The 21,353-nt window shown below is 35.7% G+C and overlaps 2 protein-coding genes and 1 pseudogene across 4 annotated transcripts; all 3 read left to right on the top strand.

Moving 5' to 3' along the window:
• The first annotated feature begins 1,083 nt into the window (after nt 1-1,083).
• LOC127795746 (protein GLUTAMINE DUMPER 4-like) lies at nt 1,084-1,627 on the top strand. Its single transcript, XM_052327616.1, has one exon. The coding sequence runs from the start codon at nt 1,175-1,177 to the stop codon at nt 1,415-1,417; it is 243 nt and encodes an 80-aa protein (XP_052183576.1). The 5' UTR covers nt 1,084-1,174; the 3' UTR covers nt 1,418-1,627.
• Nucleotides 1,628-3,068: 1,441 nt separating this feature from the next.
• Nucleotides 3,069-5,588, top strand: LOC127795487 (protein SOB FIVE-LIKE 2). 3 transcript variants are annotated; one of them, XM_052327187.1, is made up of 3 exons: nt 3,069-3,205; nt 3,304-3,346; nt 3,428-4,507. In XM_052327187.1, the coding sequence occupies exon 3, from the start codon at nt 3,699-3,701 to the stop codon at nt 4,095-4,097; it is 399 nt and encodes a 132-aa protein (XP_052183147.1). In that variant the 5' UTR covers nt 3,069-3,205; nt 3,304-3,346; nt 3,428-3,698; the 3' UTR covers nt 4,098-4,507. The 3 variants fall into 3 exon arrangements, with proteins under 3 accessions (XP_052183147.1, XP_052183148.1, XP_052183149.1); XM_052327188.1 differs by adding an exon at nt 5,403-5,588 and having other exon boundaries at nt 3,158-3,346; nt 3,428-4,061; XM_052327189.1 differs by adding an exon at nt 4,524-4,901 and having other exon boundaries at nt 3,158-3,346; nt 3,428-4,061.
• A 1,778-nt stretch (nt 5,589-7,366) lies between these two features.
• LOC127794442 (serine protease SPPA, chloroplastic-like) lies at nt 7,367-19,918 on the top strand (annotated as a pseudogene).
• The last annotated feature ends 1,435 nt before the right edge of the window (nt 19,919-21,353 follow it).

The following is a 21,353-nucleotide window of genomic DNA, read 5'->3' on the forward strand; positions in this document are numbered from 1 at the left end:
AATATAAATAAAACATATTATTTCATCATAAAAATTAATTATGATAAGTATTAGATTATGAGTTTAAATTTTTTTTCACGTCTTTTTTTTAAATGTGAATATTATAATTTTTGGGCCAAAACTATATTTTTTTCTTGTAATTTTGCATTTTTTTTTGTACTACTTGAATTTTTTTGTTATTTTAAGTACATCCTATATACCTGTATTTTAGAGTTAATTTAACTTCTGTATTTTAATAATTTTTTGTGTAACAATTCAAACTTTTTATTGTTTCAATTATACCATTAGATTTGCATTTTTAAGTCAATTTAACCCTTGTATTTTGATATAAATAGAGTTTGAGGTGTATTTTATTATATTATTTTTTTTACATATAAAAGTATAAGGGATAAATTAATTTAAAAATGTAGTTATAGTGCTGTAATTTACTTTTATACGTTGAATTCATGTTCACTAAATTAAGTATTTTTTTTAAGTATTAAAAATGAATAATATCATACTGACTTTTTTACGAAGATAAAATATTATATTTACAAATAATGATCATAAATTGACGTAATATATACAAATTTATAATAAAAAATAATTAACACAAAACCATTATTATAGCAAAAGAGAGCATATGATCAAGAGAGTGCTTGGAAGCTTATGGCAACATGAATGCAAAAATAATTAATACAAGTGGAGTCCAACCCACCAATCCAAGTACATATACGTCACATGCCTCCCCTAATCGTCTCTTCTCCCTAGCTTTGGTAAATTCACGTGTCAATTTGAACAAATGCACCCAAATCAGTCATTCAGTGGGCTATGTTGCAACCACTAATGTTTCTTATTTTGGTAACGACCATTACTAAACCACACAGTTTTTTAGAATTTGGTCTGAAAAGCTAATGACTAATGTGTATCAAATATGTGTAAAACAATATAGTCTCTATTGTCACGTAACGTTAACAAACCGTAAGAAGAAAGCGAATAATGGGCATTTTGGTAAATGGATGGACAAGAATCGAAGCATCATCCACTTCCAAATCAATACACAACCCACTAATCAATATTAATATATACTAAGATAAGCTCTAAGCTAGTTATTCTCTCTCTATAAATCAAGGTCCGATTATTCATTTGTATTGCCAGAGAGAAGTCAATCATCTGAGACTGAAGCCATCCGTCCATGGCAGCCGGAATCCTGCAATGGAACACTCCTCTGCCGTACCTGTACGGTGGTCTTGCGCTGGTGCTGGGACTCATTGCCGTATCTTTACTCTGCCTTGCATGCTCCGGCGAGAAGAACTTGCCGCCGTCAGAAACAGCGGCTGCAGAAAAGGCCGCGCTGCCGCCGGGGGAGGAGACGAGAATTGTCGTCGTCATGGCCGGCGATGACCTGCCGACCCACGTGGCAAAGCCGGTGTCCTAAACCGGCGCCCATACATGTTCAACAAGTTTGAGCCCTTAAGCTCCGTGTATGTTAGTAGGTAGTTTGTTCAAGGCAGTGGGGCCTTCCTTCTCTCTTAAGAGCGTAAGTAGATTAGTTGTTGGCTTGTCTCCCTGTTTGTTAATACAAAAATTTAATTCGAACATGTGATTGTTCATTGCTTTTGAATAAAATCTCTCAACTTTGTTGATAGTTGTCACGCCATTAAACCTATAGTTTTTATAATTGAGATACCATCAAGAATTAAACCCAAGACTTAAGGAGCAAATCGACTCAACTTTATAATTTAATCTATATTACAAATTTGCATCAATGCATATTTTTTGACTGTAAACAATTTTATTAGTGCACTTGGGTACAGTCATGAGAGTGATTATTTTTATAATTATAAACAGTTTTAGTTATAATTATGAGAGCGATTTCTTTACAGTCACAAATAATTTTGCCAAGACTGAACAGTTTTGCCATGGTGTCCACATTTCTACAGTAAACAACATTGATTGGGAGCTAAACAGTGAAAGAGGAGGGGATCAGATTTGTGAAAAGTATAGGAATTTGTCCCATTGCATGCCAAAGAGAATTTGGGGGAAGCACATCATGATGTGCTCGGCATGGAGCCCAGGACAAGAACAATTCAAAGATGTGATATCCCAAAAGACAAGCAGCAAGAATATGTGATGGGGTCTCAGCTGTCTGGTATTAGCAGATAATAAGCCAATGCATGGAACTAAGCCGTGGGGAGCAATGAAAATTATGCTCAAAGTATAAAGGCCCTGGAGGCAGGGTGTGCCCCAACCCACTTGGACTCCAGCCCTTGAGTCCCTTTTGTTCCCTCCCTTGCCATCACCCGGGGTCCCATCACCAGTCAACAAGACAATCAGAAGAGTTTCCCCCATGTTATAGAAACAACCACCGAAAAAAACAAAAACCCAGAAAAACTCCACCCTCATTCGCATGATTCCATCAATTAGGTCTCATTTTACCCACCACCCAGAAAAGAAAAATAAAAAAGAAATGGTCTCAGGTGCACAAGACTCCGTTTTATTAGGATCAAGAAAGAATCGCGATTACATGTAACTTTATCATTGTTATCAAGGCACATCATAGGTCATTTTACTCCATACATATATTATATTTGTAGAAGTTTTATATGATACAATATTGAACTTATTTTTAACTCAAGGTGTGAGGAATTGGTGAAGCATTCAGAAGGGGACATGCAGCATTCTGAGATCTTGACGAAAGGTTCTTTGTCATCAACATATATTTTCCTTTTCACTGTATCAGTGCTTCTCTCCTGTGGAAAAAAGGGCCACTCATAAATGAAAATCTAGTTTTCCAGGGAAGATCGTATCAGGCCTAGCTAGAATAATAAAGGTCTAGTCTTTATGGGGATGGAACTGGGGAGCAGCAGTGGAAGTAATGTGCAAAGAAGAACAAGAAATCAGAGATTGAAAAGAAAAACCAAGCGTGTTCTTCCCCCTTTTAACTCTGTAAAGGCATTAAATTTAAATATGCTTTATGAGAAGACATCCAGCAAATAGGATCTTGTCCTCAAAGAATTCAACCACAGTGTTGACTTTTTCTCCAATTTTTCTTTTACAGGAAAAAGGCATTTTTATTAAGAAAGAGGATATAAAATTTAACATCTTTAAATAAAATTTCCCTCTTGTTTTTGTCTTGTTGTTTATTTGACAAGACAGAGAATTAATGTTGTGAATGTAAATGAGCATGGTGAAGATGTCTTTTCTCAACCAACTCAAGAACCAGGTCTTATATTCTCTCTCTCAGTAGCATATAGATAGATTATGCCTCGTCTGCATTTGCATTGAAAGCTGCTTTCTTTCTTTATTAATGACAAAATGCAGAGTAAAGATGACTGCATCTTCACCTCTGCAGCCCAATCACCAAGTGAGCCATCCTGTCCTTTCAAATTCAGAACTTGGGTTTTTATGCCTTTTGTGAGACGGTTTTTCTCTCTTTCTTTGACAGCTTGTAGCTGTCTTCTGGTGATGTGAAGTCAGAGAATTAATAGCCATCTACATATCCAATCCAGGTGGTGAGATTTAATCCACCTATCGACCCAGAATAAAATAAATTTTTGGGTTTTGTGTAGCTTTCGAGAGCCCAAAATGTGTGTGAATCTTTTCCTTGCGGGGAGATTTGCTTGATCCCAATTCCTGGTTCCTATTTAAGCCCTCTGCTACTTTCTTAGTTTTCTATTCTCTTGCTTGATATTTTCTCACCTTCCTCTACCTTGTCAATGGAGTCCTCCCACATCTCTGGGGATGCAGAAGAATGCCACAGCAGTGAATCTGGCTGGACAATGTATATTGGCTCCCCAATACACAGTGATGATGATGATGATGGTTCTGATGATCATAGAGAACATCATGACGACGACGACGACGACGACGACGATGATGGTGGTGATGATCTTAGTGTTAAATCACAAGATGACAGTGATGATTCCATGGCCTCTGATGCTTCTTCTGGGATGGCTCAGGCTCACTACAGGCATCGAGTGGATAAGAGTGGCAAGAAAGCTAAGAAACCAGTGGAAGAGAAGGAAGAGCCAGAGTCTACTGCAAGAGGAGGAAATGTTGCCGTTCAGAACAGTGGAAAGGTAAGGAAGAACAGTTGGTTTGGGAAAAGAAAGTAAGTCTTGTTCCTTCCTCTTTTGGCGGTTCAATGTGCTGAAAATGTTCCCAGATGAGAGGGAGAGAGATATCACTATATCAGCCATGTTTCTGTTTGATTCTGTTTCCAGTTTTCCAGTGCAAGAGTTTTGGATAAAGAAACATAGCATTCTGTGCCTTGCTTAGATATGTATTTTGCATGTAAAAATATGGGCAATATCAGAACTTTTATGAATATATTTAGGCCAAAGAGAATGAGCCAAAGTGAATGGTAATATGAACAATTAATGGCACTTAGTCCGAAACTAAGATCTAAACACAGTCTCCAACAACTCAAGCTGACCGTTTCCTGTCATTTGGAGTCGATCTGTATACCATCTAGAACAGGTACTTAAGCCCAAAACTAAAGCCGAACTCCATTGTGGTAAAATTTTTCTAAAATTTTACAGGCTAAATGACAAAAGTTATGTGTAAGAATGGAATTGGAAGAGCATTGAAGAGAGTGTTGGCGGAGAGGGAAGCTACTGTTGGACAAGGGCATGGTCTCTGCGGACAGGCTGTCCAGATAACACAACAAAAGTGGAGGCTGGCTGGCTGGAACATGGGGTGGTCCTTATGAGAGCGAGTCACTGTTGCTTTCTCCTCCTGGGCTTGCATTTTTACAGCTACTTGGCATGCATTCATGTGCTCAAGCTAGGCTTAGGCAGCAACATGGCTCAAAGTTATGGGCTCCACTGATTTTTCACATCCCACCTGTGGAATTTGAATCCAACCCTAAATAAATGGGTATTTTGTTTTCAAGACGTTGATTATCAAATCATAACATATTCTAGACACTTAATTTTGATAATCTTATATTATTCTCGTTCAGCTTGTTGAAATGTGATCGTGCAATATTTATACATACCAATTATAGAGACAGTAACTCAATAGAGTTTTTTTCCTGTAACAAGTTTATCATGCATATCTAGATTTAGTTTGAAATTTAAAGTGCTATTTAACAATAATTAGGCATGTTAAACGAAACATATGATTCAAAAAGAATGAATATCAGTCCAAAAAATCAAAGTGATTGATCGTAGAAGATCAAGATAAGATTTTGACAATAAAACATGAAGAATATCCACATATGGATTTACTATTCTTGGGTGCAACAAATCTTGGATGGTAAATGGCGAATCTGAGGTGGTTGGTGATGAGTGAGTTATAATAGCAAAAATATAGCTATCACATTATTAACAATCCAATTTTGCTTCTCAAAGAGTTGTGGTAATTACAGCCACCCAAATGAGAATTGTACTTTGAATGCCAAATTTGTGGTGGTATAGGATGGAACATAAGCAATTGAGGATTCAGAAAGGGACCTGTTGGTGTGGTTTGGTACCAGAGAGAGCTGAAAAGGCAGCAGAAGCTGAAACATCCATGGGGCCAACCCTAAGCTTGGACAAGACCAGTTGAGGCATGTGATTATGTTCATTTTATTCGCTTTTGTCCTCCATTTTTCTATCTTCCTTTTCAGGCACCTAACAAGGCAAAGACATTGACAATTGGACACATATATAGAGCTCATCTGGCAATGGTTAGCGGCAGGGCTTGGTCACACATTGCTACATGGACAACTACCTTCCCTTTCATTTGAAAATGACCCATCAACTGCAGTCTGCAGCATACAAAGTTTATTATGCTCTAGTGATTTTTTGGAGGTTTTAGTTCTAGATACATTATTTACTTTTAGAAATTGCCTTATTAATGATAACAACATCGATAAATGCACACTTATGATCAATCAATGAATAGGGCATTATAAAAAATGTTTGTGTAATTTGTTGGTCATTCATAATAATGTTTTTACTATGGATGTGATAAAGTTTATCCCTTCTTATTTTGCATACATTATTATTTAAATTTTTTTATCAGCTAACGAGCACATAAATGAGTCACTCTCATTATAATGTTTTGAATTGTAATTGTTTATATGTATCAGTCTCAATAAACTCGTACATACAAAATATTTAGTATGTATATCGACAATTTACTTGTTAAAATACTTATCGATCAATATGTCTTTAAATAAAATATAGTTATTAATAGCGATCAATTTCTATCCATAAAACAAAATAACTTTATAAAATTGAAGTAAAATAATAAAAAATTAGCTAATATTATTAAAATTTATAACGTAACAAAATCCAACATCTACCTATAAAAATCTTAAATTTAGATATTTAAGATTAAAATATTTCAATTTAGATTTAAATATTAAATATTTCACACAAAAATCTTATGTCTAAATATAAGTAGCATTTTCATGTTTTAAATATATAATATTAATACTTTCACATTTATTATTTTTGCTAGGTAAGTGAGAAAAAGCTTATGAGTATTAATATTAATACTTTCATCCTCCATACTTGTTATACGCATTTCTTGTATCACTTATCATGGGTTAGTCAGTCCAATGAGTTGGCCCAACCGCCCAAAGCCTAGAAGGCCCAGACGACCTCATCAAAGAAAGTCTATATACCATCGAAATTCGAAACTCATAAAGTGAGTACCTTGCGAGCTCCCGGTAAAGCCCCTAACGATCTTTCAGGGATCAACTAACGAGCTCCCAATAAAACTCTCAGTTCGTTGGACCACCTAGATCACTGGCCTAAAACTTCCAACTTGTATAAGTGGCAAAGCTGCTGAAAAGTCAGAGGTAGAGTCCATTTACTTTATCTGTAACAGCCCATGTTCCTCGTAATGAGAATCTCACTCTTGATTTTGTGTAGATGATAAGGGTTGTTTGTCCCCCGTTATGTCATCTTTATATTTTTATATGTTATCTAAATTGTAAAGGCCTCTCATTATAAATAGGAGTTAGAGATATCATGAGGGGTACAATGAGAATAATCAGACGCCGTCATTCTGAAAGAATAATCAGAGTACAGTCGTGGAGTAGCCATCGTTCTGGCCGAACCATGTAAAAAAATTGCTTGTGTTGATTCATATCCAGAATCTTTGTTTTCTTTTTTTTGACACTTTGGACTTATTTACCGTGGTTGAAATTGAATGTCGACAATATTTATGAAAGAAACTTAATTTTGACATTTAAAAGTATAAAAATTTATTTAACAAATTAATAATATTTTTTATAAATTATTAATTATTTTTAAAAAATTACAGCACTTTAACGGGTAGCCATTTGAAGCCAAATGGCACGCCACAGCGACGGACACGTCGATGACTACGTGGACTCAGCGTCGTCATCCTCTTCTTTCGGTTGGAATTACCTCTCCGTACCCTTCGCTTCTATTCTAGAGAGAGAGGGGGACTAATGTCGAAGCTTCTGCATTCTTTTCGCTTCGCCTCCATCCGCCGCCGGAGCTTCTCCGTCATTGCAATCGCCAATTCTCTGTCTCGGATTCGCTTCTATCCCTCTCTCTCTCCTCTCCGCTCCGAACCTCGCCCTTTCTTTCTCTGCACTCCAATACCCTGATCTCTCTCCAATGCTCGTCTTAATAGAAGCCTCTCGATTCGTCTTCCGATGGCTTGGAGGACGAGGCATCCGATAAGAAGGATAATAAACGTAATCCTTCAGAAACCGAGGTCAAATCTGCTAAGTCTAGGATTGATAAACGAGTTGCCAACAGTTCCGGGGACTACCCTAGCGGTGAGTTCGTATTCGAGGAGTTCGGTGCGTGGAAGAAGTTTCTAGTGAAGCTTCGGATGCTGATCGCTTTTCCGTGGGAGCGCATTCACAAGGGCAGTGTTCTCACTATGAAATTACCGGGGACAGGTAGTTGGCTTAGCTTTTATGTCTTGCTTATTCAATTGCTGTAAAATTTGTGCTTTATTTGCACTTTTATGTATGAATTCAAGAAATATAGATCACCGTTGTATTCGAGTTCACATAAGCTTGTTTACCTGTCTACGTGTTCTGAAGATGAATAAAAGACATTTTCTGATTCACCATTCAAACACTCAATGCATCACCAATCTCGCTCTTTAACAGTCATGCCAATATCAAATTATGCTATACAACTTTACTTCAAAATAACCCATTCCCATTCCATAGTTCATTTTAGAGACATTATTTCAGACATACACTTAATTAACTAACATGACATCACTGCCACCAAGAGCTGGTTCATCAACATGTTACAGAGATTTATACAATATCATGTCAGTACGGTAGTCCCACTTACACTGCCACCTCATGCTTCAAAAGGGGTAATGGTTGGATCTATATATATATAGATAGATAGATAGATAGATTTTCACATCTACTGCCTTTTGTGTTAGACACACAAGAAGTAGCTAAAACCTCGTTTGATTCATCTTGGATGATAGGTTTAGCCACATAAACATGGGATGCAAGCCGCGTAGCCATTTTCAAGAGAAAACAAACCAAGGTAAGTTCAGCACTACCTGAGCAGACTGCCAAAATTTTCCTCAAAACTATCTACCGTTTCCCAAATCATCTTACTGTTTTGTTGGATTTTCAACATTCTCACTCCACCCATTCAACTGGATCTCCAACCTGTTGATCATTTTCTGTTTCCTGTCTACAACTTTCACCATCTCTAGCTGCTAATTTACCATTACAATCCTCGTTATCCCCAAACAGCATTCTTTGACCAGTTTCAGTTTATCATGGACCTCAGAATCTCTTGGACATCTCAAAAGCCAGGGGGTCTTTTAGCTTGGATTCCCTTCCATGAGTAAATATTTCATGGTAATATCATTAGTTACGACTTTCCTTGGTACATAACCTATGAATCATTTGCTTATTTACTACTTTGCTTCTGGTTGTAACAGTTGGCCTCCCTTTCTGGTTATAGTTAGTTAGTTACGCTTGTGCATGTCATCAGCAAAAAGGTTGGTAATGTGAATTTTTTGAAGGACGTAATTTTTGAAAAAAAGCAAGGCTGACTCTCGCAAAGCAGGGAGCCTCATACATTGGGGACACCCTTTTAATATTTTGCAGACTTTTTGTAATAGAAGAAAAGATACAGATGAATGATTGGGGTTGATGGAATTCAATAACGGTTCATTAATGCTTAAGCAATCTTTTTGGTTTTTACCTTGTTTTTAAGGTCTCCATGTTGTTGATTTTTGTTGATATTTATTTTTCAAATACATGTAGAACTAATTCAATCATCATCATCATCACCCCTTTCTGCCACCACCACCAATCATTTTTCTAGGCATTTGTGCAAGAAATTTTATGCATGTATTTGGTACTTGGGATTACCGCCCTTGAGCAGTCCCCGCTGCTCGTGCCCTCGATTTTAGCAGAGGAGATAAATCGCAAGCAGGCCTTTGGCTCTTGCCTAAGCCGAGTATCGAACTCGTAACCTACTGGTACTAACTCTAACATATCAGTTGCTCGCCACTTGACCTATGTGCTGGGGGCGCATGTATTTGGTACTTCTTTACACCTTTTACATGTTCATCTTCCAATATTATTCTCTTCCTGTTAATTTTAAATTCAAACTTATAAAATTCCATGAAAAAATTATGGAATCCACCTACTGGGATTGAGGCTTGTGATTGTTGTTGTTTGAAAATATTATGACATCTGTATTTTCTTGGTCACTTTTCTGTAATGAGAAATGCTTTATTGAATGTGTGCACGGCTAAACATTTTATGTCACATGAAGTGGGACAAAGTGAATATTTTTCTTGCATATAATTTCCAGTAGATTAATGTCTTATATTGTGATGGAGTTGAGAATTATTTTTTTTTTTTCATCTGAAAAAAATTCAGATATCCGATCAGCTAAAGAGCTATTTCTCTTATGGTCTGTCTCTACCTCAAATTTGTGAAAACTTCATTAAAGCAGCATATGTTCCTCATATCTCTGGAATCTATCTGCACATTGATCGCTTGAATTGTGGGTGGGGCAAAGTTGAAGAAATACAGAGGCATATATTGGATTTCAAGAAATCAGGTAGGATTAGTACTTAATAATTCTACTCAAAGTACTTCAATGTGTAGTAAAAAGTTTTCTCCAGTTTAATTTATAAGAAAAAAAAAGAAGAAGTTTTTGCCAGTTGAAATTCTTACCTGTCTCTGGGCTCTTGGCCTTTAAACCTGAGATCAGTTGATATATTCTAGGACCAAGATCTGCCAACCTCTACCTACCACTCATCATATAAAGCTGTCATCTTGAATACATTCAAATGCAATAGATGAAGATTAAGAGTCCATTTTTTTTTATATGGTTGAGCTTATCCTTATATAGCTATATCATATGCATCTCTTTGGTGACTAATATTTAAATGCACTACTACATAACCTAATGAGGATTTTGTACTGATTTTTGTTATTGGGTAGAGATTCAATCATTTTGAATGGAAAGTAGGTTCTTGGAACTTTAAGTGATATTCATATCCCCATGAGAGGGTTGATATATTCATCTTTTTTCTACTAAGTGGGGGCACTATGAAGGAGTTACCTTTGCCAAACAAACGTGGGGTACCAACATTCTTTAGGCACTTCTCTAAACATTTTCAATTCCTTGCAAATGCATTCATAGTTTAGAAATGTGGTTCATCTATTAAAACACTTGCAATGTATCTTGACAATCCTATGACCAACACATCTTAACAGGATCCTTTGCAACTATTTGTAACATGACAAGTTCAACCATTTTTCCCCTAAGAATATATCACATCATACAGAAGCCACTAGAAGTCAATATGTAATTGTCTACTTGCAATAGAGGATTCAAATATAATTATGAATGCAAAGATATGGCATGTGAATAGTAGCACCTATGATACATCTAAATGAGTACTGCCTCATCTTCTGTACTATGGATGCTTGAATTGATGAGATAGTAATGTCTTGCAGGTAAATTTGTTGTGGGTTATCTGCCTACATGTGGAGAGAGAGAGAGAGAGTATTATCTTGCCTGTGCTTGCAACGAGCTGTATGTCCCTCCAAGTGCTTATTTTGCGTTGTATGGTTTGAATGTTCAAGCATCATTTCTTGGAGGTAAATTTGATTCTCCTTGTTTGGCCACAGGTCTAAAGTGCATTGCACAAATAGATTTCCACCTAGTTTGGACATTCTTTATTCCAGGAATAAATTTATTATTGCTGTGTACATACATACATACAATACGTACGTACGTACATGCATGCATGGCTAGATACATATTTTAGCACCTGTACTTGCTCGTTTTTTTTCATTTAAACACTCGAACTTTTTGTTGTTCCAAATATATCCCTAAACTACGCAATTTTCAGTCAATTGCACCTCTAAACTTTTTGTTGTTTCAATTACACCCACCTCGACAAAATTGTTGAGAACAATGAATTCAAGGCTGTAATTGAAATAACAAAAAGTTCAAGGGTGCAATTGACTGGAAATTGCATAGTTTAGGGGTGTTTTTGAAACAACAAAAAGTTTGAGTGTCTAAATGAAAAAAACCGTACAAGTACAGGGATTAAAATATGTATTTTGCCTATATGAGGAGCACTGACAAAAAGCCCCATAAGGAGTGTTGTCATATTATGCTAGTTGTACCATCTTCAAAATTGAACTCATCTATAAGATCAATGCCAATATTGATGTGACTACTTTATTTACGGACAGTAACTATATTGATGATTCACACTGTGGATAATTATAACTAACATAAATAAGACTTCATTGGTGCTGATTATTATTTTCGGAACTTGCTTGCTTTTGACTTTTTCCCTGTCACTATGCATTATGATAGGAAGACCGTTTGACATGACTAATTAGTCTAATTTATTATTTCCTCAGTGTCACCATTTGTTAACAAACTTCGTTTACTTGTGCAACAAACATAAAATATTTTATTTCTCTCCCCTAGTACCATATGAGAATTCCACATTTCAGTTCTATCATGGTGCTTCGATATTCCTGTGCAGTTATAGAAATTTGTACCAGTTAGCAATTGCCAATCTGTACTAGCTGTTGCTATAAGAGTCTTTTTTTTTTTTGGGTTCATCCTTAGTATTAGACTGAATTATATAATATCCTGTCTTTCCCACTAAAGGGCTGCTAAAATTCTACTTTTGTGGTCTCAATATTAACAGTGATTTCCAATTCTTGATATTGGAAATGCTAATAGTTGGTGGATAAGTTGATTCTCATTTCATGCACAACTACTTTTCTCAATTGTTTGGTCATCTAGAGTTGTATTTTTATAATTGAGGAGCTGGCAAATATTGGTGAAAAAAAAATCTGTTTATACCTATGAAGTACATTCTGAACTTGTACAATTTTTGAAGTGAACAAAAAATTCCCCAATTGCTAATGTGGTATTGTAACTACTTGGAATAACCAGATGTTCAAAAAGGAAGTCTTTTCATTGATAGCAGCATAGATGCCATGGAATGTTTTTAACATCGCAAAACTGAAGCTGAAATCTGAGAAATGTTTGCCTCCAGTTTGGTCAAGGAATTTAACATAGTCACAATATGTGTGTTGACATAAGACAAAACCTTGGCTCTGTCCCTCCTATTCTGTCATTTAAGGTCAAGCATAAGCACAGAGTACTCTTGTACTATAACAGTTGCAATAATTTTTGCAAGGATGTATCATATAATTGTAAATGTGAAGGAGGGAAGAAAAGGTTTGGCTAAACATAAAATATTTTGTCATTTAGGTCAGGTAGGGATGACACATACAGGACTTAGTTTGATAGAAAATAGGAGAAAAAAATAACTTGTCTTCTCTTCTGTCTATTGATCTCTTGATTTTCTTCTGTTGAGAATAATTATAATAATATGTATCAAGTTTCCCTCTTGAGCATAAAAAAGAACTGTACATATTTTTCTTTGCCTGAGACTCATGCTCACTATTTAAACTGCAGCAGAATGGCATAAAAATTTGTTTTGCAGGTGTTCTTGAGAAAGTAGGGATTCAACCACAAGTGCAATGAATTGGAAAATATAAGAGTACTGGAGATCAACTTGCATGCAAAAATATGTCTGAAGAAAATTGTGAGATGCTGACTTTGTTACTCAATAACATCTACAAAAATTGGCCGGATAAAATTTCCAATAGCACAGGTGCTTGGTACTAAGCCATTTGGTATTTGAGGCTCTGTTATCATGTTTAATTATGGGGTTCTTGTATAGGAAAGACTAGAGAAGACATTGTAAACTTCATCAATGAAGGGGTTTACCAGGTAGAAAGGCTGAAAGAAGATGGCTGGATTACAAATGTGCAGTATGATGATGAGGTATATTTATTAGTTACAAGGCTCTTACTGAACATTTATGCATGAGTTTTTGTCTCAGAAAAGGATCATATTCTATTTTTACAGTTGAGACATAAACAGAGGGAGATAATGTTTTTATCAGTCCACTGTCTTCAGATTGTCAATAATTATTATTGAGCTATAAGAAAAACTAAAACGTGGATTAGTCAGGATGAGTTTACACTTACTGGGAAAATACAGTAGGTACATTCATCACTGATGATTTTTTGTTTTGGCATGCATTACGTCAAGGGCAAAAATGTGGGTCCATATCAAGTTCGTTTTAAGTATGACTGTTACACCACGTGTAAATGTTTCATGGCACAGTAACCGTCCTTATAGTTTGAAACAGAACTCTAGTTTACAGTACATATATGTCAACCTTGAACTTTTTTACTATCATCCATCTCCATGTACTGAAGTTTTTCAAGTTTAGCTGTAACTGTGTGTCCTGATCTATAGTTGTGCATACCATGGGGTTGGCAGCTAGGTAGAAACTAGTGCCACTTGGGTTCCCCCCTCTGTCATGGGGCCAAAATTACTTGCAATAGTTAGTCCAATGAACCAGATGGTGTATGAGGGGCGCTCAATTCCACTTAATCCTACTGGGGCTGGGTTTAAGACATGATGCACCAAATTCAGATTCCAAGTATTCTTTCCCCAGGTGGACAGAGGATGATATGGTCTCACCAAGCAAGTTTGCCAAACCTTTCCTGCTCTCTACCTATTTTAATTAGAAAAAGAGAAGGAAAAAAGTTGCAAATGTAATTGTTCAAATCAGTGTATATTCACTTCTAACATACAATTCATGACTGGTGTGGTGATTTTCAGAGCAGCTGATTATGAATGCATGGAACATACAGGTTACGTTGAGTCTGAAAGAAAGACTAGGACTTCTGAAGGATAAAAATCTTCCTACAGTAGATTACAGGTGATCACTTAATGGAAACCCACCTCACCCACACCCCCCCCCAAAACCCACAAAAGGAGGTAGGGAGGGGCCTCTCCTTTTTTCTGTCCTCTTATGTAGTTCATGTTGCTATTTTCTTCTAGTTTTTATTCTTTGTTTAGACATTTATTACAGTTCATCATTTGCTGTTTCTAACATGTTATTTTCTTTCCTAACATTACAGATTTTAAAATGTTATTCTTTGTTTAGACATACTATTCCAGTTTATCCAATTAGCAGTTTTAAATTGCTATTTTATGTTTAGACATTATTCTAGTTCACCCGGTTTCTAGTTTTTAACTTATTTTTTTCTGTTTGGACTTATTATTGTGGTTCATCTTGTTTGCAAGTGATGCAGTTGTTTGCATCAAGTGATGCTGTTCATCTAGTTTTTAACTTAATATTTTCTATTCACTCTTTTATGCTCCCACCTCTATTTAAGTACTTGTATTTTTTCTTTTCTTTATATAGCAAAAACTGAATCCACTAGATGTCTTCACTCTTATTCAGTATGATGAAGTGCTGATGTTAAAATAAGCTGGCAATGTTTTTATCTGAATTGTCCTGCTTTGTCATGTTCCTCTCTTTCCCCCCCTTTTATTTTCTGATTACTTAGATCTCCTTTTCTATTTTTAACTGAGATATTTGTAGTTTGAGGTGCTCTTGTCTTTAGTTTACAAGAAGTGTTTTTTGTTTGACTATAGGAAATACTCTACAGTAAGGAAATGGACAGTTGGATTATCAGGTGGTAAGGACTTAATAGCAGTTATCAGAGCATCAGGAAGCATTAGTCGTGTCCGGGGTCCATTTAATGTTCCTAGTTCTCGTATTGTTGCTGAGCAGTTCATTGAAAAGATACGTAAATTAAGAGGTATGCTTTAGCTACTGTAGTGACATTTCTCTTTTGAACCAAAGGAAATCTATTTCAATCTTGGAAAAGGCTTTCTTGAGATGAACCAGAAAAGAATGATTAGAAAAAGAGATAGAGGACATCAAAACACACATCTGAAGTTGTGATCTATAATCGCTTATAAGTTTTATTGTCTTTAACCAGGTGCCCCTTTAAGTAAAGCTTCATTTACCAAGTTCACTGCACTGTGCTTGTGCAACAGTATACAGGTGGCTGTTTTATTTCCTTCTTTCTTTGCGTTTACCATTCTTTACAAAAGTTTAATGTTTACAATATAATGCAAATTATAAGATCCAGAAAATTTAAAATTAAAGATGAGGTGAAGTTTGGAAATTCGTTGGTTTTAACGGGACCTAATTTGGACAGTTCCTAATTACATTTTGGTCGATGAATTGTCACTATTTCTGCCCATCTTTGGGTTAGTATAAATCCTGTTTTTTCTCTATAGAATAATTAAGTTTTGTAGGCGAGGAGTATTTTTTGATGGATCAGACCCTAAAGGAGCAATAGGAAAAAGTACATGAGACACAGGACATTTCATGATGCAGACATGGGGTACATTGTAATTTGGAAAACTTAGAACATGGCAATGGCAGGGATCAAGCAAGTAACAAATTACATATTTTATGCATATAACTAGAATAAATGACATTCTACATTAACAGGGGAAATAAGTGTGATTAAGAACTAAGAAGTTATATATTCTAGAAAACTCATTAGATAGAAGTTTCAAATTTTAAGATTCTTGACATTAAGTTTGAGGGAGGGCCCATAAACATAAACCCATATGTGAAGTCATTTGTTTTTAGATTAGTTTCTGTTCTTAGTATTCCCTTTGGGAAGTCTGTTAGCATATTTTTCATTTTGTAATTTGTATTAGTTAGTTTGTTTCAAAGCTGCCCGGAAAATGGTTAAATCCGGTCAGGATAGGGGCAGTTAGTTGTAACTGCCTTGCCTGCCTTTATGCTTTATAAATAGGGGCTGGGAGGGCTCGGTTGTGTGTGTGAGATCTCAGGATTATCTTGTAAGGGTTGTGCGGGTGAGCTAGGCTGAGAGATTTTGTATTTCTCTTGGGATTTCTTCTCTTGGTAGTCTAGGGTTTTAGACTAAGGGAAAAGAGAGGGTTTCCTAGTTCAGATAATTGCTGTAAAGTTGGCAAGATAGTGGAGATTTCATGGGCTTAAGGCAGTCTGGATGTAGGTCTCTTTTTTGAGACTGAACCAGGATAAAATCTTGTTTCTCTTGTTGTGTTTTATTGCTGTGTTCTATTCCTATTTTTGTTCTTCCTATCGAGTGATTGTGTGTATATTGTTTGGGGGTATAATCAGTGAGTCTTGAGGGGTAATTTGCTGTAAGTGTGTTGCGGTCTTAAGGACTACACCGTATTGTTTTATTTTGTAATTGGTTTTTGGCTTATATTTTAAAACATATAATATAGTTATAATCTGTTTAACTGATGGATATATATGTTCCAAAATGAACACATGCCCCATAAGTGTTTATAAAGCATCTTGTAGTTAAAAATAAAAAATAAAAAATAGTACAACATGTTTGGGCTATAGTGCATTCATTTAAAAGTGTGATGAGTTTTGGTTTATATTTTTACATGATTCTAGAGATGACTTCTGGCTTCGTGCACAATTCAGCACCCCCCCTGTTCTTCAGTTGAGTTTTATTTTATTTCTTTTCTTGTTGTTACTCATTTTCTTTATAATATCTTCTCTCTAGTTAATGCTGATCTTCATCTTCTTCCAGAGTCAAAAAGATTCAAGGCTGTAATAATCTGAATTGATAGTCCTGGTGGTGATGCTCTCGCTTCTGATTTGTAAGTGTTTAATGTTCTTCCTTTATAATAGAACTTTAATTGTGGATATGCCATATTTTGCTTGATCTTGAGAATGATTTTGTAGCTCAATTCATCTGTAAAATTGTTATTTCCTGTTTTAATATTGATCAAGGATAACGTAGTATGTTGGCTTTGACGGCCTATTTGATAAGTCTCAGATCTGGGACTTATGCAAATTTGGAAATTGAGTAGCTGTAGAATTCAAATTGGAGGGAGATAGAGAGAGAATTTGAAAGGAGGAGGGAGAATTGAGAAGAAAAGAGAGAGAGAGAGAGAGAACTTTGGAGGGAAAGATTTATGTTCTATTCAATTACATAAATCCCATCCTCGGCGCCTCTTATCCTTTCATAGGCAACCTTATGGTTGTAACTGCAAGGGTACAAGTGGTTAGAGCTGTAACCGTTTAGTACAGCTATGGCTTATTACAATACTAGGCTAATTACAGCCTTGCCCCCTAACTAATAATTACATTCATGCCCTTGCCCGCCCTTTAGGGTCATGACACTATTCTTATCAAGGTGTTTGTCAGATCCTTCTGTGAAGAAAGACCTATATCAAGGGTGTGTTACTGTTGACCGCATCACCTCTTAGTGGTTGAGCTGCATTGTGTCTTTGTTGAAAGCTTAACTGATGCTCCCTGGACCTATGCTGAGCTCCCCAACCCCTCCCGAATTCCAGAATCTCTGGGTAGGGCTATTGGGGAACAAGTGCTGAGGGTAGCACAACGTCTTTACCAAGATCTCTAGCAACAAGCCCAACGAAGTCATATTACAGAAGTTTGAAATATTTGAACCAGTTGGGCTTTCAATCCAACTCCTCAAGGTGGGGTCAGATTGGTTGAAATTGAGGCTGGACCTAAACCTTTGTGAAAAGCCCAAGATTTCTCCCTCTTGGCCAAGGGCGGATCTAGAAATTTATGTAGAGGGAGGTTGAATTTTTTTTTTGAGTGTAGAGACACATAAAAAATTTTGGGGTGGGCTGTAATTTTTTTTTTTTGACTGGGTAATTATTTTTACATTAAAAAATTAATTTTTTATATAAAAAATTAATTTTAATTGTGGGCTGCCCTAGCTCACAAGTGGATCTGCCGCTGCTCTTGGCCGGATAAAAAGAGAAATATTCATTATAATGGTACTATGTTATTTTGCTGACATGCTATCACCAGCTAATTATATCACGTATTATTGATTAAACTAATCAGATACAATACAACATTATTCTTTTATATTTTATAAATAAATAAATCCAACATAATAAGTTTGGTAGTTGCAGTAGTCACATATGGCTGATTTCAATTGGATTATTGTCGATGTTATCTTTGTACAGGATATGGAGGGAAATCAGACTTCTGGCTGCCACAAAGCCAGTCATTGCATCAATGGTTGATGTGGCGGCTAGTGGAGGATACTACATGGCAATGGGAGGAGGAGTTGTAGTGGCAGAGAATCTTACTTTAACTGGTTCAATTGGAGTTGTTTTAGGTAATCCTAGGGATCTGTCAGTGTTGGTTTGATATTGCCAAGATATTTTGGTATTCCACCACATTTAGTTCTATTTTCCATTTTCCCTGGATTTTAAAGTTCAACTAGTTGTTGAAAGGGTGGTGTTTGAACAGAACATTTAGATTTTAGACCAAGAGGCATTAAATACATAGAACCAGAAGAAAACAATTCATTGATCAATAATGGAAATGGATGCCGTGGTTGATATTTAACAATTCCTGAAAAGATAAAATTTAATTGTTGTTCTATCCTTTTACATCTGTTCTGCAAACATAGAATTTATGCCTGGAAAGGGAGATCAAAGTCTATTTGCTTTATTCTTAAGGCATTCGTTTACCTGTAAGCAACAGAGAGAAGAGCTGACTGGAAGACCTGCCTCATAAATGTATGCCTCCTGATATGGCAGACAAATTTAAAATATATATGATTCTCCCTGGACATTTAAGTACATGGTAGCCAGTGCATCAGATGTAACTATAGTTCTATAAAAATGTGGCATGGGGAGGGGTGTCCCCAGTGCACATTGCGAATGTGGTATTTACACCCTGCCCTTTGCATTTCTTTTTGTGCTAGGGGGCTGTTTTTACAACTTGAACTCATGACCTTCCAGTTACAAAGGAGCAAACTTGCCATTCCTACCTTGTGAAATTCTCTTTCGTGACTGGGTTTCTTATGTGCCACACAAATTGCCTGTATTTAATGCTCAATTAAACTGACAATTTTATCCAACACACTCGCCCAAAGCTCATGGATCAAATTAAGAATGAAACAAAGTGATGTTGGATAATGACACCCTGAATTTATTAATTATTATAACAATTACAGTGTGTAAGATTAAATAAAAAAATTCTTTCTTCTCAAAGTATCAGAGAAGGAAAAAAAAAATGAGAAAGGAATGTTTAATTTATGAAAAGTAGAAATGCTAGTATGGTTATGCTGTCATAGGCAATTTTAGGATATAGTTTTTCTTTGGATCCTGCAGGAGATACCTATACATGTTTGAGGTATGGCTATTGATGCTTTGACATGCTGTGCTTGCAGGGAAGTTTAACTTGGGCAAACTGTATGAGAAGATTGGCTTCAATAAAGAGATCATATCAAGAGGAAGGTTTGCAGAGCTTACTGCAGCTGAACAGCGACCACTCAGGTAAGAGGCCTTGTTGAGTTGCTAATTATGAACTCTTATTTTTGATACAAGAAAATGAATCAGTGAGTTTATGCAATGACGGCATGTCCTAACTGAATCTGAAACTCAAAATAAATTTTATTGTGATTCTTTCCAGGATATTATGTCTTCTCCGTCAATCTCCTCACTTCTCTTGACTGTTGATAACTCTCACTTTCTTTTCCTGTTAAGACTTTCCTTGTAATATTTCTCTTGACTGATATTATGGGATTGTTTGGTCTTGTGTTGGAGATTGCTAATACAATAGTAGTGTGGAGATGTTTGATAATTGCTCAGTTGCCTCAATATAATTTTACCATTTAAGTGAGATTGGATGGTGTTGTCTTAAATATTGTGTATTTAATTATTATTAAATTTTAATTTTTATAAAATGATTAAAAATAAGCCACATCATCAGTTCTGGCGAGGTGAGCCAAAATTTATAAGGGTATAGAGGAGAGGGAAGGAACTTGGGGGAAAGTTTCTTCCATTCCAGTGGTTGCTATACCCAGTTCTTCAAAGTTGTCCACAAAGTTGTCTACCATTCTGTTCGTGTAACATTTTCCTCCTTCCATTCCAGTGGTTGCTATAGGCCCCACAACTCAAAACCTTTTATTCCTGTATTAATTTCAGTCAGATACGTTGATAGTGTCTTTGTAGCGAATTAGACGCATTGTTAACCATATGCATCTTCTCACACTGTACCTACCTGTTTCATCTTCAACGCATTCTTAATTCAATAATATCTTATATCAATATGTTTCAATCTATAGTGAAAAGTAATATCCTGAATAAATTTTTTCATCTACACCAACTCTTGACAAACTTCTCATACTGATTTTAGGTGATAGAAAGTATAAAACACTTTTACAATTTAAATTACCATAAAAATGTGGGAAGTCAAGTTTTTGAGTTCTGAGTTCTAAATTTAACATACATATTACTCAAATATATTAGTTGGTTTCTTTTGTTTTAGAATATAAATTATTATCCAATGGCAAAAATATAAAAAAAATAAAAATTAAAATTAAAAGGGTATTGCATCTCTCAAGTTCATGGTCTGTTAAAAGAAATCGAGTGACGTTCATGATCCAAAATCAGTTAAATCAAATTAACTAAATCCAACCGATTTAAATTATTGATTCAATTTGGTTTATTTTGCAAAATAATCCGATTTGGTTAAGTTTTTTAAGTAATTTGGTTTGATGTGATTACTTTGTTCAAAAATTTAAAATAATCGAATCTAACAAAGTTTTAAAAATCACTGTATTTTTGGCCCAATTAATTGAACATTAAAACCAAACCAAACCAAATATATGAAATGAGTTGACATATACACTAAATTCTACTAGACCTGCAAATACAATGAACACAAGATCAAACAACTCATGGATTCTACTAGCTAGAACTGCAAATACACTCAAAAGGAAAAACAAAACCTTATCTAGGTTTTAATTATATTATTTTTGACATCAAGCTTCGCTTTTTTTCTTTTTTCTTTTTTACCAAAAGTGAAACTTACTGTTTTATAAAAGGTCTGGCAGCAGCAGTAGGCTGGTGATGGGGTGAGTGGTGCTAATTGGCGGTAGTTGCAGATGAAGATGACGAGCAATGCAAGTGCGTAAATGGCCCAAGAGACCACCTTGAGCCACAACGGGAAAGCAATTGTGATGGCCA

This window comes from Diospyros lotus, chromosome 2 (assembly GCF_014633365.1).
Source record: "Diospyros lotus cultivar Yz01 chromosome 2, ASM1463336v1, whole genome shotgun sequence".
Lineage (NCBI taxonomy): Eukaryota > Viridiplantae > Streptophyta > Magnoliopsida > Ericales > Ebenaceae > Diospyros > Diospyros lotus.

Excerpts from the sequence above, each read along its gene's own strand:
- LOC127795746 (XM_052327616.1), top strand. The coding sequence starts at position 1,175 with ATGGCAGCCGGAATCCTGCAATGGAACACTCCTCTGCCGTACCTGTAC.
- LOC127795487 (XM_052327187.1), top strand. The coding sequence starts at position 3,699 with ATGGAGTCCTCCCACATCTCTGGGGATGCAGAAGAATGCCACAGCAGT.